A 16,830-nucleotide genomic window follows, 5' to 3' on the forward strand; every position below is an offset into this window, starting at 1 on the left:
CATTTTGCAGACCTATATAATTCCCCATTGGCCCTGAAGGGAATCTTTGACCTTGAAGCCTTTCACCTAGTTTGGGGGTCCGCCCCGAGTGCTCCGATTACCATGGGGACCACTGTTGCTCACACTCCACATCTTCTCTAGCTCCTCTCTCAGCCCTTGGTACTTCTTGAGCTTCTCATGTTTCTTCTTCCTGATATTTTGTTGTTCTTGGTATCTGTCAGAATAATAAACATGGTTTAAAATAATAAGATATGCATATGCATAGAGATGATTGCAAGTCAACTATACCTAAATATAATCATCTCTGGCAGGGAAGTTAAAAGGGAGCTAAAATTTACTTTTTTTTCAGTATGGTTAAAGAAGAATCATCCAAAGCTACTCTATTAGAGAGGAAAAATAAAAATAGATGGAGCTGAAAATGACCATAACAGGTTCAATCATTTACAGGATCCTTTGTGTGGGATGGACATACCTATGAGAGCTGTGGAGTTTTCTGTTTCCTGGATCTTTGCGGTGATTACCAGATATGGTCCTGAAATTGGCCTCTCTGAAGTGTTTTTTTCCCTTCATGAAATGGCAAAGGTTCAGACTTCAGAGACGTCTAAGGGTGGGCCTTGTGCTCTAAATGTTAGACACCAAATAAAAAGCTTATATAGAAGCCGTTTGGTGTGGGGATCGATCTGTTTTTAAACCAGCAAGATTTTTTTTAATCCCGCATCCATCCTTCTGATACAAGATCGCTTGGCTTTTTTGCCTGTTTTATGTGACACTTCTGTTTAAATTTAACTGGTGATGTTTAACTGAGGAAAGTTAAACATTAAGATATTGTGGAGCAAGGTTTGCACTGATTATTGATCTTTTTTTTATTAAATGCATTTCTCAGAAAAAATCATTTTGCTGCTTTCCATTTCAAAGTCTAAAAATTTAATTGGTGAACAACGTAAAATTAGATGTGCATTTTTTTGTTTTCTTTAAAGACAAATTTTCTTTGTTGACATAGTTTATTGCACTTGTGAATTAAACGTTTACACTCAAATTGAGTTTGATTTCCAGTACCCATCACTCAATAAATAAGAAGAAGCTGTTTTCCCTTTTACTGAATGGAGCAGTAGTTTCCATTTCTACCTTGGGAGCAGCGCCAAAGAATATGACGGGCCAGATTTCTATCATTCGCAATCAGTTCACATTCTTACAGATAGCACTAAAAACTAGTACGTCTGTTGGGCCAGTGGAGTTACAGAGTCTTTAATACATGTTGTTTAGGTTTGTGGCCAAGATTTTACTTCTTCTTTATTTTCTGCTTTGGAAATCTGCAGATGGTCACATCCTGCATGGTTCACAAAGTGATTTTTGCTGCCGGGTAACTGTGGAAAGGTTGACAGCTAAATTCAGTTTTAAAAACTCTGGCATTAATCGAATCAATTGAGAGATTACGAATGCTATTGATCAGAAACAGTATGCAGCTGGAGTATTTCTGGATCTCATGAAAGCATTCGACACAATCAATCATGACATATTAATTAATAAACTGGAACGGTACGGGATCAGGGGGGTTGTACTGCAATGGGTGAAAAATTATTTAAGTGACAGGAAACAATTTGTGAAGCTGGTTGTCCATTCCTCATCATGCTTGGACATTGCTTGTGGTGTTCCACAAGGCTCTGTACTGGGTCCAAAATTATTTATTATTTATATAAATGATATTTGTAAGGCATCTGATATATTAAAATTTGTATTATTTGCAGATGACACAAATATTTTTTGTTTTGGGGGGAATCTAAAGGAGCTGCTGGATACAATTACTTCAGAAATGTGCAAAATTAAAAAAATGGTTTAACAGGAACAAACTATCGCTAAATCTAAGTAAAACAAAAAATAATCTTATTTGGGAATTCCCTTAGAAATGCACAAGTGCAGATTCATTTAGATGGTGTGGAAATTGAAAGAGTACTTGAACATAAGTTTCTTGGTGTGATTATAGATGATAAATTAAACTGGAAGTCTCATATAAATCATATACATAACAAAATTTCAAGAAGTGTCTCAATCTTGAGTAAAGTAAAACACATTCTGGACCACAAATCACTCCACATTCTCTATTGTTCCCTGATTGCACCGTATTTGAATTACTGTGCAGAGGTTTGGGGCAATACTTACAAATGTTCGCTATCATCAATCTTTATATTACAAAAAAGGGCCATAAGGATAATCCATAAAACTGGTTACAGAGATCATACAAATCCACTATTCTTAAAATCAAAAATTCTAAAATTCACAGATCTGGTTCATTTTCTCACTGCACAAATTATATATAAAGCAATAAATAACCTGCTTCCTGACAATATTCTAAAAATGTTTTCTAAAAGGGAACGGGGATACAATTTGAGGGGGGAATTAAATTTAAAACATCCTCGTATCCGTACAACATTAAAAGGTTTTTGCATCTCTGTGTGTGGAGTGAAGCTGTGGAACAGACTAAGTAAAGATATGAAGCAATGTCCGAGCATGGCGCAGTTTAAAAAGCGGTTTAAGGATATGGTTTTTACAGGGTACAGGGAAAAGGTAGAGATTTGATAGGGTGTTCTTGTCTAATATTTTCATGTGTGTGCGGGTGCACGGGTATGTTGGTATGGGTATATATATATATATATTTGTAGGTTGTGTATCCTTGAGGTGTTAATGGGGTTATTGAAAATGTGTATATGTGCGTATGTGTATATACGTATGTATGGATAGATAGAAACATACATGTATATATATATTAAAAAAAAATACACATGACATATAATGTAATTGCAAGGAGGTATTTCTGTAGTCTATTGATACTAGATAGTGGGAAAGGGGTGGGATTAAATAAGCTTGTGCTTCTTCCTGCTCCTTTTTGAACATGAAAGTTATTTGGAGTTGTGGTTGCTCATTTTCCTTTTGTTTTGCTTTGTTCATTTGTCTCTTTTAATTTTATTTTGTTGTACTTTTTCAACATGTTCAAAATAAAGATTCAATCAATCAATCAATCAATCAATCAATCAATCAAAAACTTTGGCGTCTTTAGGCAAAAAGAAATGTACCTCACTGAAGCCAGAGAAGTGAGCATTATATCTGTAGATACAAAAACCAGTCCCGACATCACCTTCACGTTTCATCTGCTACAATATTGATAGTGGTTCGTTTAAAAAAGTTGTTTTTGAAGGACTGATTTGCATGAAAATGTAACGATAACAATTGACATTTGAGCTTGTTCTGGATCTGAATGCACAAGTTTTGGAAGACCTGCAGTGGACCTGCTCTGGACCTCCCGAAGTCCACAACCAGTTCCTTGGTCTTTGAGGTGTTGAGTTGCAGGTGGTTGGTGTGACTCCATGTGACAAAGTTCCTCACCAGACTCCTGTACTCCTCTTCTTGATCATCCCAGATACACCCCATGATGGCTGTGTCGTCTGCAAACTTCTGAATATGGCATAATTCAGAGTTGTAGCAGAAGTCAGAGGTGTACAGGGTGAAGAGGGGACAGCACAGTTCCCTGTGGTGCTCCTGTGCTGCTGACCACAGCCTGACGTACTGTGGTCTGTCGGTGAGGTAGTTTGAGATCCAAGCGACCAGGCAGGGGTCCACCTGCATCCTGTTTAGTTTTTCCCGAAGCAGACAGGGCCGGATGGTATTAAAGGCACTTGAAAATTCAAGAAACAGGATCCTGACTGTGCCTTTTCCCTTGTCCAGGTGTGAGTGGGCTCTATGTAGGAGGTACAGGATGGCATCCTCCACTTGTCTGCCTGCATGTCTTTTTTGTATTTGGGATTCTAGTCTATTCTTTAAGTTCTACTTTTCCACGCTGTTGGACTCAATTCTACTGCCAACACTATGGACAAGTCACTTTCTTGCCCATCTTCTGAAAGCCAATCGAAAGATGAACCACCTCTTACTTATCTTATACATTAGTTGAGTAAATAATTTACTACATGAAGTAAAATACATAACTAGTGTATAATTAGTATGCTAGAAATGACATAAGTAGTGTGAATCATTTGGTTTATCCACATTTTTAACATGAGTTCAGACAGAGCACATCATAACAGCTTGGCACTATTTTGTACTTATGTATTTATCTATTATTCTTTTCTTTTCTTTTAATATCTGTTGATGCAACTGATTGTACAGTAAAATATTTTTAAATGACAATTTGCTTAAAATTCCTTCAGACACCTTTGAGGATATGCAAAAATGTGGCTGTGCTTTGTTCTACCTCCTGCAGGAGTATCTTAAAATATACATTGTTTCAAATTTTACTACAATTGGAGAAACAGTGCTTCTGAGAACGTCTGACAGTTCAGTGGACTGACAAGACTTTATAGAAATACTGTGAGCAAACTCTTTCTCCATGATGTTGTAGTGAAAGTTGAAATCTTTAAATGACTGACTTTGTACCAGTAGGGAATGATTTGTAATTTTGTGCAATCAACCTCTTATCACAGCGCTGTCAAGTTGAGGAGCATCATCAAGTTCTCCAAGAGGTTTTTTGCCACTTTAGCCTCCAATTTAATTGGATATTTATCCCTGTATTATACAGCCTTACCACTCTTCTCTCTATCTGCCGCTCCGTGCCTCTGCAGTGTGTGGGCAGAACTCGATGAACAAGCTGTTAATAAGGTTTTAAGAACTGTAATTTGAGTCCTATCCAAACGTGATCAGGCTGAGAGTTCACATGACTCATCTATGTGGACTTTAAGGATAGAGATTGTTGAAGTGTCAGGATGTCATCGAGCAAGATGCTGAGAGAAGAGGCTGAAGATGGGAATATATACTGAAGCACGGGCCTGGAAGTGACAAGAAGTGAGCTCAAGTGAGAAAATTCGGTTGGATGGTGGTGTGAATGGATGGGTGTAGACCAAAACTCAAAGCTCAAGTGTGACAAATTGGAGGTGTGAAATTTAATATGTGTGTACAAAACAAGCTGTTGACCTCAGTAGACTACATTTGAACTCACCGGTCACTTTAGTAGGTGCACCTGTTCAACAGCTTAGTGACGCAGATATCTAATCAGCCAGTCACATGGCAGTAATTCAATGCCTTTAGGCCTGTAGACTTGCTCAAGTTTAACCTAGGCATCAGATGGGGGTAGAAATGTGATTTAAGGGACTTTTAGAGTGGCATAGTTTCTGGTGCCAGACGGCTCATCTGAGGATTTCAGAAAATGTTGATCTACTGGGATTTTCCCATGCATACCATCTCTAGGGTTTACAGAAAATGGCCCAAAAAAGAGAAAATATTCAGTGTGCGTTAGTTCTCTGGGTGAAAATATCTTGTGGATGTCAGAGGTCAGACATGGACTTCTTCAACTGATAGCAAGTAACCTAAGGTATGTACATTTGGATGGTAGGATCAGAATTTGGTGTAAATATTGGGGATGCTCGTGTTGGGGATATTTTCTTGGCACACTTGGAACCCCTTAGTACCAAAAGAGCATCATTTCACCTACCTGAGTATTGTTGCTGACCATGTCTATGCCTTTATGAACACAGTGGTGGCTCATATCGTCCAAACCTTGGTGCTTGAACATGACAGTGAGTTCACTGTACTCAAATGGTTTCCACATTCAGCAGATCTCAGTCTAATAAGAGTACCGTTAGGATGTGGTGGAACAGGGGTTCATGGATGTGCAGCTGACAAATCTGCAACAACTGTATGATGATCTCATGTCAAGAAGGACCAAAATCTCCGAAGAATGTTTCCAACACTTTGCTGAATCTATGCTATAAAGAATTAAGGCAAACGAAGAACCAGCATGGCATTAGCAAAGTGTAGCTAATGAATGGACTGATGAGTGCATGAGCACTTTTCCTGGTAATATTAACCATATAGTAAAAGCCACATACACATAACCAGTCACTTTAAAGCTTTTTAAAGATGCAGCATTCACACAGCAATGACGCATCAAAATGTATCACTTTATCATTTTGACTTGCAGCCTGAAGAAGCTGCAAGTCATTCTGCCGCTAGATTGAAATTGCAATTAAACCTAACTAAGATCAGTTTAATAATTTGTGATTTTAATGACTGAGACTTTGATGCTGACCTGTACTACAGAATATATAAACCAGGATATCTCAGCATTATTTATTTATTTATTTTACCTTTTCTATGTCAAGTGATTTGTGGGTCACTGCAAAGAAGGAAGATGCACAGCTAAATTCACAGGAATTTTTAACTTATATAGTAATCATTTATATCCACTATACGGAATAATAATTATTGCATATTTAGAATAATTATATGAGTAATATGTACAGTATACAAGTGACTTCATACAAGCAGGAGCTTACTCACTTGATCCTGGGAGGAAATGCAAATTCCTTGGAAGGTGTGTCGGGAAGGCCATCAGGACTCTGCCACCTCAAATATGTCACTGCTTGCTGCGCTGACCTTGTGAATGAGGGAACAGCTGAAAGTACTTTTTAGTATATATGGTGTCTATAAGAAAAAATATGAATGTTAGTGTCAGTAATGTTTATATAGGTGTATTTTTACACATGTGCATGTTGTACTACAAAAACCAAACAAAGCTGATGGCATATGCAAACAAGGAGCCAAATGCTTTGGCCACAGAGGTGTGGACTTTAAATGGTTTAGATAATGCAGAACACTGGTCAGGTCTTCTGGCACATCAGACATTTGTGTCTCCATAACATCCAGCATTCAGTATTTTAATTTCACAAAATTACCTGCAAAGTTGATATTCTACCCATCATTTTAATCTTGACAGCTTGTGTTTAGTTTATTTGGCATGCTAGAAAACAATTACCTGGTAATTATACGCAACCTTAACTAACTCTTCTACAATGGGAGGGGTGTAATGTCAGTTCTGTTTGACATCAAGCTAAGATAGGCCAAAGAGGTTATTGTGATTGGTCTGATTTGCCTGTTTATTAGGATTACACAGACCGTTATGAGTTATTAAGTATTTTATATAGATCCAGTCATTTTTGTTGAGATTCCTTATGACTCAATGTGACATGTGGCCAAATTGGACATTTTGCATCATATACTCACGAGGATATGGGCCTGACATGCAGTGTCCGACTGCTCCGCATATCACAACATGTTCAGAGCAAAAAGCTGTACAACAGACCTCTTTATTGGATTTATTAAGTTGTATTCAGACACTCAAAATGATCAGCCCATCACTAGTAATGCTGTTTTTACATCATTAAAATTCATTGAGCTGTAAGAGAGACCACCAGTTAGGTTAATTATGCTACTTCCTTATAGCCATAAGGTTAGCAAGTCCAATACAGTCCATCATATAAAATCGAAGGGCAGTCATCAATAATTAAAACATGATCAACACTGTGCAATGCAATAAAAGTTCCTTTCAAACACGACCATGGACCATTTCTGAGAAAAGTAACAAGACACCAGAGAGGGATTTTGTTAATAACACTACATATACCTAAAAAGACCACCACTGCTTAACATTTGACCAGTTTGTGACAAGGTCTAGAATGTAAATAAAAGAAGAAAAAAAATGCAGACCTATACTGAACTGTACAATTGTTCGGCATCTCTAGATAAATTTCCTGGTGAGCTTGCGAGCTCTGCAAGCTGTACTAAAGGAAGAAGACAACATTGCGACATTGCACCCTATAACAACATTAGAGTTTTTCGTTTTTTCCCCCCCACAGACTCGTGACATGGGGTGATAGTCCAATTTTCTGTTTGTATGCTGTCTGAATTTTTAAAACCACGCCCCTCCGTTCATCTACATTACCCAAACTGATGCAGGTTGACTACTGGCCTGAATGGAAACAGAGCAGGTTAGATAAGCTGAAAGTTTAAACATATCGCTAGTCATACATTCAAGTCTTTGCAAAACAGAATGTTCGGCACTCTTACGGTTTCCTGTTGATTTCTCTCTCTATGTCACTCCAAGTTTTTACTATGACACTGTGATGACAACATAAGAGCCTTCTTTAGGTCAAATTTTAGGTCAAACTCCACATTTTCGGCACCACGAAGGCTTGTTGTTGGGTATGATGTACAGAAATCTGACAAGCGTTGCTCTATGCATGGTTGCACATACTCAGGAGTCACATGTTTATAAAGACAGTTTCTTTTTTCCTTCTTCTTCTTCATGCTAGAATTTATTCAAACACCAAACAGTACCCAAATTTATTTTCCACAGTCTCCCCTAAATGAAGTCCTGGAGGGATGCATCTTCTTGTGTAACAGATGTGAAGAGGGAGGGAAGGGTTGTTGGTTTGCACGATAATCATTTCCTGGCACCACTGAGACACCCAAGTGGCTCACAACAAACAGTCTGAGAATCCAGGCACCTCAAGATGGGGACAATTTGTTTTTTTCCAAATAGTGAGCACAGAAAAAAAAAAAAAAAAAACCCAACCAAAAAGAAAAGATTAACACACACACACACACACACACACACACACACACACACACACACACACGGGCAACAAGAAGCCGACCCTGCCAAGTGGCAACACCTTCTCATCAGAAACTCATACAAAACATAATCACACGCTCACGGGTTTTTCGCTCGCTCATCTTTCTTAACCAGGGTTAGTCTTCCAAGTGAATATGAGATAAAAATGTGTTTTTCTTTTTTTGTCTTTTTTTTTTTCCTTTAGGCGTTGTAGTGATACATGCATCCATTATACTGATATACACTTCTTAAAAAAAGTTTAAAAAAAAAAAGAAAAAAGAGAGAGAACATCAAAAAAAAAAAAAAAAGTATTAGAAATGCAGCTATACAGAGTCTTTTAGCTATTCCAGGGGAGTGAGGTTGAAGTCAGGTCTGACGTCAGAAAGCCAAGAAGCCCGATGTCCAGATGTTGTTCAGGTGAGAAGGAAGGGAGGAGCCAGAAGGAGGAGAGTGCATTTGTGTGGGGAGCATGAGCAGGAAGAGCTGGGTTAGTTAGCGCAGCATGGGCGGCTGGTGGGCTGAGCAGTCTCTGTCAGGTCCACTCCCCGGTTCCGTCCGGTGCTGGCTCCGGTCACTTGAGGCTCATTCTTGGGTAGTTTCTTTGCTGCAGTGAGAAAGACAGCGGATCAGTAATGCACCTACAGAAATTTTAGACAAGCAAAGACCACAACCTGACAGGTGATTACATCAAAAATTATTTGAAGAGTAACTTCAAATAAGCCCATTATTTTTGATACATTTTAGATAATACCTAATAATTTTTTCCAGTTGTAATTTTAGCTTTCAGAGATATATTCGAGATAAAATGTCTTTCATGTTCGAGTCGGTTTTGCAATAATGCTGTCACGACCTCCCTCTCTGTTTTTGCCCCTCCACAAAAGTCCAAATTTCCTTCCCAAAGCAGCGTGTCAGGGTGAAGAACCATTATGAGAAGTCGCTTTGAGATATTAATTAACTTACAAATAATATGAGCCCTAAAATGTATTTTTGAAAACCCCTGAAAAGTATCTAGCACTGATTTCTGGCACAGCCTATATGTCTGTGTGAACAGTCACACCCCAACTGTTGCAACAATGCTAATGTCAGGGCAGGAATGCAGCTAACAGCTCTTACCAGCCATGCAGACATGACTGGTATTGTTTTTACTCTGTGAGTCATTGTCTCATCATGGCCACATGTGAAAACCACCTTTGTGCTAGTTCTTACAATAGGTCTCTAAGTACTTTGGCGGGTGTTAATTTGTCCAGGGATAGATTTTGTCAACACGATGTCATAACTTGCCATGACCTAGTCATGACACTTTAGAGGAGTGTGGCTAGGATCAAAATGAAGGTTTAGTCGGAAGATAGGTGTGGCCCCACACCTCAGTGGCGCTCTCACAGCCAAATGGTTTCCATTTTTTCCCCCTCCCTTTTATAAAGACTGATCCGCTTATAGTCTTCTCAAATACTTTCTGATAATATATTATTTTGCCTATTAAATGTTTAGAATTTCTCACACAGTGTGTGTCCATCATCAGTTAAAACATCTGGATGAAAAAGCAAAAAGCACTTCCACAGAACTGAGAGCAACTAATCAAGACCTTTTGCAATTTAAAAATAACTTGACAGCGCTCTCTGGTGGACAAACTGTGTACTGCCTCAGTGATTACACCTCAAACTGCATTTTACAGTGCCAGCTGGCACACCACATTCTGCAAGACATTCCACCGAGTAGACTAAATAAATACAAAACTCAACTAAATATAGTTAAGCTTTCAGAAGCTGCATCACAGTCCCGACTGCATCTCTCAAACTTCCTTCAGCAACATGAAAGCTTAGCCGCGCGTCAACTCTCTGAGACCAAAACTAGATTCAGATTACAATATCTGTTCAAATGCAACATTACTCGAGGTTGCTGACAAAGTTTCAACAATCGGGGATAAAGATGGACGACTGAGTGAGCACTATACAACATATAATTTCAGAACCTGATGGATTAACTGCTATGGACCTAGTTGCAAACATCCCGCGTTACAAGTATCCACCATTTATCTGTGAATACACGAGTCATTTAGCAGCTGCTAACAAACCACACAGTTCACTTTAAAACCCGCCGGTTCTTGCTAACACTCTGCAGCGGCTTTTTTTCACTGATCCAGCTCATTAATGACAGATGATCACCTGCATATAAATACTGCACACACTCATTTAATATTTGCCAGGTTTATGGATTGAAGCCAACCGACTGCCCAGTAGTGCATTCCGGTAGCCTAATATTACACAACCTGCACTCAAATGCACACTTGGATGAAGGCAGTAAGAGCCTCTTGTGCACTTTATCATACAAATGCACACCCTGAGATGAATCCTACAATATTATTTACACAACACGACAGGTGCACAGCCACTATCATTTCCTGTTAGTAAGGATACTTCAGAGACATTTCAGTGTGCTTAAATACTACAGCTAGTGACTGGCTCTGAAGGTCACGAGCAGTATTTCACTTCATATTTGAAGTCCTGCGGCGGAGACACTTACCAATGGCCATGAAAATCTCATTCACATTCATAGAGGTCTTCGCTGATGTTTCCATGAAAAGCAAGCTGTTGTCATCTGCGTATGACTGTGCATCCTGTGAAGGTTACACCAAAATTATTAGTTTTTCATAGTTTGAACTGACAAAGCAAGGAAGCAGCAGAGAAAGCCAAGTAGGCATGTTCCAAGCAGAGGATGTTTTTCTCTCGGCAGATTATTAACGACAATTATTCCAAGAATTATTTACTGTTAGCTTCAACAAATCCTGCCACAAAGTCTACTTTATTTGAAGATGACTTTGCGGCTCTGCGCACATCTTGAAGTTAATTAAGAAGACAAACCTGGAAGTCCAGTGCTCTCTTGTTTGCGAGATCAGCCTTGTTCCCAGCCAGGGCTATTACGATATTTGGACTGGCTTGTCTCTGAAGCTCTTTAACCCAATTCTTTGCCCGTACAAATGACTCCTGGAAAACAGATCAGGGAGGGGTAAGTGGAGGGGCTCAATTAGTGAAAATAGCAATAAGGCCTGTGTGATGGACGATAACAGGGAGACTTTCCCATGATGTCCGATTTGTCTATCTTTTAAAAAAAGTTCCAGGGGACACAATCATTATAGTGATGCTTTTGATGAGATATTACAGTAAACATCACAGTGTGCAGAGGCTGTACTACAATGACTTATGCAGCACAATAAACAAATGTTGCATTCAGCCCGATCTCTTTAAAACAGGGATGTCCAACTCCAGGCCTCAAGGGCCAGTGTCCTGCAGATTTTAGATGTCACCCTGGGTCAACACACCTGAATCAAATGATTAGTTCATTACCAGGCCTCTGAAGAACTTCAAGACATGTTGAGGAGGTCATTTAACCATTTAAATCAGCTGTGTTGGATCAAGGACACATCTAAAACCTGCAGGACACCAGCCCTCGAGGCCTGGAGTTCGACACCTGTGCTTTAAAAGATTACCACCTTTAATAATAATAAAGAAATGTCAAAGCGCTTTATAGCTTTCTGTGCTTTGCTTTTATTAAAAGATAAGGGGAACGACTACTGACTTTGTCACTAAAGTAAAACCTACAGGAGAGAATAATGCTGACTTTAAACTCTGCTCTGTTCTATATTCGATTTGACTTGTATTAGCTTTTACACAAGAATGACTCACACCTATCCACATACATACAGTAGATGAAAGGAAAAATAATCTCTCTACATCCACATTTTAGTCATGCAGGCCAGGAAGCAATGCAACTTTCAGGTAATATGATATGTACGATAAAACTAGATTAGCTGCTCTCTTACTGGCAGCTGTTTCATTTATTTATCAGTTTGTTTAAAATGCTATCTATCGTGCTTTTCCCTTTTTCTCTCATTGGATATTGTTATGCTGGATCTCCACAGTACACACAAAAATCGACATCGACATTTGTGAAAGTAATCCCTGTGAGCCCAAATCTCAGACTTCAGGCTACTCTCTTTCAGCCACTCTGTTCTACTCTTGGCCCTGTATGTTGTCAGTATTAATCAGCCTTATGGTCACATCAGGCCCACAGCTCTGACTGAACACAAACTCCACCCACCTGCTGTTAGAACGTTTTGTTTACAAGGACTGAGAATTGTTTGAGATTCATTTTTTAATTTTCTTCCATATTTTTTGTTAGAATTCTTCCATTTTTAAGGTTAACGTTTTCCACCTAATGTCCAACTTTCTGTTTGAATTTGGTATTCTGCTTTTGCTTGGCTGTCACAGCACTTTGTAAACTCTGCATTTACAGGTGCTACACAACTTAAGTTCTTATTGTTAAAGGGCGGAGGAAGCAAGTTAAAAGAGCTCGTCTCAGCTGAGACTAGACAAGAGCTGAGAGGTTACACCCACTAATGTCCAGCAGAAGGTAAACAAGGAGGATCTGGAACTATGAATCACACAAAGCTACTCTGAGTTAAGAATAGGAGCATGAAGCTGGAAATTAGCATAATAGGTTCCCTCTAGGGCTGTTGAAGCAGACAAACATTGGAAACAGGACAAATCGTTAACCTGCACACTGTCTACATATTAAACAGAGAATAATATGTTCTCTTTGTCATGAAAATATGCTGACATATAACGCGTCCCTGACAATGCCCCCGGGAGACATCTAAGGTCTAAGCACTGTCTGCAAAACATTGTCTGTTGAGTGATGAGTCATTTCTTAATGTGTCAGGATACCAAAATAAGGTTCTGTTTTTAGCTTAACCACTGCTTAGAAATATTAAGGTGGAAAGCCCCACTACTTCCTCATCTTCGACAACAAAGTTGTTTGAGCTAGCAAAGGTAAATGAAAACAGGTGTGCCAACAGCTACACAGACATAAGCCTGGAATCTGACCAACCTCATTTGTAATATCATAGACCACGATGGCTGCCTGTGCACCCCTGTAGTACATGGGAGCCAGACTGTGGTAGCGCTCCTGACCGGCCGTGTCCCAGATCTCAAACTTGACTGTTGTGTCGTCCAAACATACCGTCTGAGTCAGGAAGGCAGCTGCAGGGGTACAAAGCAGACGGACCAGTGACAAGTGGGTCTTTAAATACTGAGCTACACAAATGTGTTTCAGTCAAGGTGACATGGCCCAATGTTGGAAACCAAAGGAATGACTTTGGGGATGACATTAAACATCCAAAATCAAAATGGGTGTGATTTGCTCAAAGGCACTTTTAAACCACATGTTAAACCTTAGTTTGAAAACTATGCTCTGTTTTAACTGAAATGAGAACTGTGAATAACACTTAAATGTTGTTTTTACCCAATCAGCTAATGCCAGCAGACCACTGACTGTAAAGGACTTTTTTTTTTATCTTAACACACAGCCTTGGACACAGACTAGTAGTGGTGGAATGGCAGGATGATTGGATTATTTTCAGTAGTGAGTACAGTAAAGGTGTCACCTGGCGCTGAGGGTGAGATTATCAAGATAACCAAAACGCAGTAACCTAATGGACCAAAATATTTGCATAGCTGCCTGTTCTAATAAGGCATTTTTATATTGACAATTCCTCACATTCCCCCTTTTCCCAACTGAATCTCATACTGGCTACATGCTCTTTTGAGGAGTTCCAGTTTCCCCTGGTGATACTTTCTCTGTTTTACTCCAACACACCTTGATGATTCTATAGCCTTACTTCTTAAATGAACTTTAGGCTCTGGGACTATGACTCTTAGTACAGCTATCTGCATGTAGCCGTTATGTTATCTAGCATAACATTTAGTAAATATTCCATTATGTGGTTTACTGGAAGTCTCAGAGATGGCCTGTTCACAGAGCAAAAACAAACACGCCAACACTGACTTATGATGACGTAAGGATTACGTACCTCCAATTGTGCTCTCTTGGAATTCATGAAACTGACCCTTAACGAAACGAAGTACAAGGCTTGACTTTCCCACCGCGGACTCTCCTAAAAGCACGAGTTTGAACTGGCAAATCTTGTTGCCTGCGTTTGGCCCATTGGGTCGCGTGGCTCCGCCTCTACTTGCCATGTCACACTGTCTGGTCTTGTCCCCGGGATGTGAAAAACTGTAGAAAAACACCTGAGCAGGAGAAAGAAAATAAAGCAAGGTGTCATTATAAAAGAAGATCTTATTAACTGATACAAAAATGAAAGATAATAAGAATTTATGTGGTAATTTTGCCTTTGCAAAACATTTAGTCCCTGCAAAAACCAAAGTGCCAGTTCAGGGTTTTTCCTGTATTTAATACACTTTGGGGAGAGGACAAAATCTCTGGAAGCCACCAAAGTAAAATAAAAACAAAAAAAGAAAAAGAAAAAGGGAAATGCATCCCCCTGGTTAAGTAATGTAACATGCTCATTTTATCAATACACAGACCAACTGTCAACCCTAAAAGGCAGATTGTGAACCAGGACAAACCCTGCAATTGATCAGTGTTTTAAATTATTCAGCTTTAGCCTTTGGTTAATGACCCACACCACTATTCCTAAATCTAAAAATACCGCTTTTAGAACTCTTCATAAAAAGCTCCTGGAAACTACTTTTTTAAATGCATAGAGATGCGTCTAGAGCTGCGTATCAGGGCAATTGATATTTGATCTGTTAAATTTTATAATGTTGTTTTAACTATATTTCTTTTAAAATAAGAAGTCCAAATCCAAAGGCAAAATGCCACGGCTAATCCCGTAAACATGAATGGAAACTTACTCTAGTTTGGTACAAATTGACACATTACACATAATTTCAAATTACCGGACTCTCATTCAGCTACAAACATTAGTTGGATGTCCGCTATAGTAACAAGCAGCAATACCAGATTTAAAGAGAGAGAGAGAGAAAACTTTGCCTGACAGCATGTTCAAAGTTTCGGAAACTGATGTCATACATATATTTATACTTGTGCCTCTAACGTTATTACCCTGTACCAGTTCAACAACAATTACAAATGGCAAGTTCAACAACTGTTCTGGCAGTGAAAACCCCAACACTCACACACAAACAACGTGTGTGTGTGTGTGTGTGGCTTCAACTACGTGAGGCAGACAGAAAGAGGACACATGTCCACCAGTCTGGACACATGTGTGGGAAAAAGTATTTGGGTCAATTTAGTGGTTTTGTTGTTTGTCTTTCATGATTTTGTAGTCAAACAAACAACAGCCACAACAACAGATTACCTCTGTAACCTAGACATTAACCATTTCCACCATCAAACTAAACACAGAACATCGCTCCAAAAATAATTGCTGTCAACTTCGAGCGTCGAAATCGCGTTACGACACAGAGATCACCACAAATAACTTGTTGTGTTGTTGCCGAGTGGATCGTTTTAGTTGGTAGCAACTGCTAGCGTTAGCAACATAGCTAGCTCATAAGTTCAAAATGCCTAATCCAAAACCCAATCTGCGTTTGTTATAAAGCATGATTTCGCTTGATTAACGCTGGCGTGAGTGCGGGTAGCAGCATACCAATCAAGCTTATACGCACTAAATATGACACTTACATAAGTTCTGAAAATGCTCAAACTCAGATGATGGAGATTTGGGTGTGTACAGCTAGTGACAGCTAGCTAACGTTAGCTCCGTGACGGTGAATTAGTGAAGTAGCTTATCAAGCAGCGTTTGAAAGAGAACTGCAACTGTTTGTGAGAGTAAAAGTGGATTAATGCTAATGTGTGGGTGATCTAAACGTGATGATACCTTCAGATTTATCAGCAGAACAACGTTAACTAGGCTAAGTTGTACGGCCCTTCCAGTGTCGGCTAGCTAATGTTAGCTAGCCAAATAATAGGTACTGGGCAGGCTAACGTTGTTCAGCTGCGGCCGCATCGGGAGGAGCCCTCCAGATAGCCTACAGCTAGTCAGCTAAAGCTAATATTAGCTACTTACCTATCAAAAACAGGAGCGTAGTTAATGGTAAAGGTATCTCCAGGACAGTATTTGCAGTACTTCAACGTATGTTCACAGTGTGTCGAGTATCCAACCAGCTGCTGAAACGTTAGATTTCATAAGGCTCAGCGATCTCGCTCTCCCACTTCTTTCAACTTCCCTTTTCGCATTGTACGAAGGATGATGACAGATCGTATGACTGGAATTCACAATCCGCCTGCGTATCAGGGTGGCCAACCAATCACACGCCAGGATTCATACCAAATTTATTGAAATATGTCTGTCTCCAAAATAACAAAAGAGAGTATTTACATTTTTTTTTTTTTATCTTTAAGCTAGTGAGCTAAAAGCAGGGATTGCGGTTCAAGGTTAATGCCACTGACTCAAAGCAATAAATACATTAGACAATGTGTTTTATTTTGGACAAGTTAGTCATTCACATGGTCTCCCCACTGGTTATCACAATCTTTGATTCGCTTGAAAGGTATTTTAAACCAAACTAGAGTAT

At 39.3% G+C, this 16,830-nt stretch overlaps 1 protein-coding gene across 1 annotated transcript; it reads right to left on the minus strand.

Moving 5' to 3' along the window:
* Positions 1-7,108: 7,108 nt before the first annotated feature.
* Positions 7,109-16,516, minus strand: rab5ab (RAB5A, member RAS oncogene family, b). The gene is made up of 6 exons (XM_085423800.1): positions 16,323-16,516; positions 14,301-14,517; positions 13,319-13,470; positions 11,293-11,415; positions 10,955-11,048; positions 7,109-9,038 (listed from the first exon to the last, which is right to left on the minus strand). The coding sequence occupies exons 2-6, from the start codon at positions 14,464-14,466 to the stop codon at positions 8,923-8,925; spliced, it is 651 nt and encodes a 216-aa protein (XP_085279926.1). The 5' UTR covers positions 14,467-14,517; positions 16,323-16,516; the 3' UTR covers positions 7,109-8,922.
* Between the last annotated feature and the right edge of the window lie 314 nt (positions 16,517-16,830).

This window comes from Rhamphochromis longiceps, linkage group LG11 (assembly GCF_057381845.1).
Source record: "Rhamphochromis longiceps isolate RC_006_pf linkage group LG11, R_longiceps_female_GT1.1, whole genome shotgun sequence".
Taxonomy (NCBI): Eukaryota; Metazoa; Chordata; class Actinopteri; order Cichliformes; family Cichlidae; genus Rhamphochromis; species Rhamphochromis longiceps.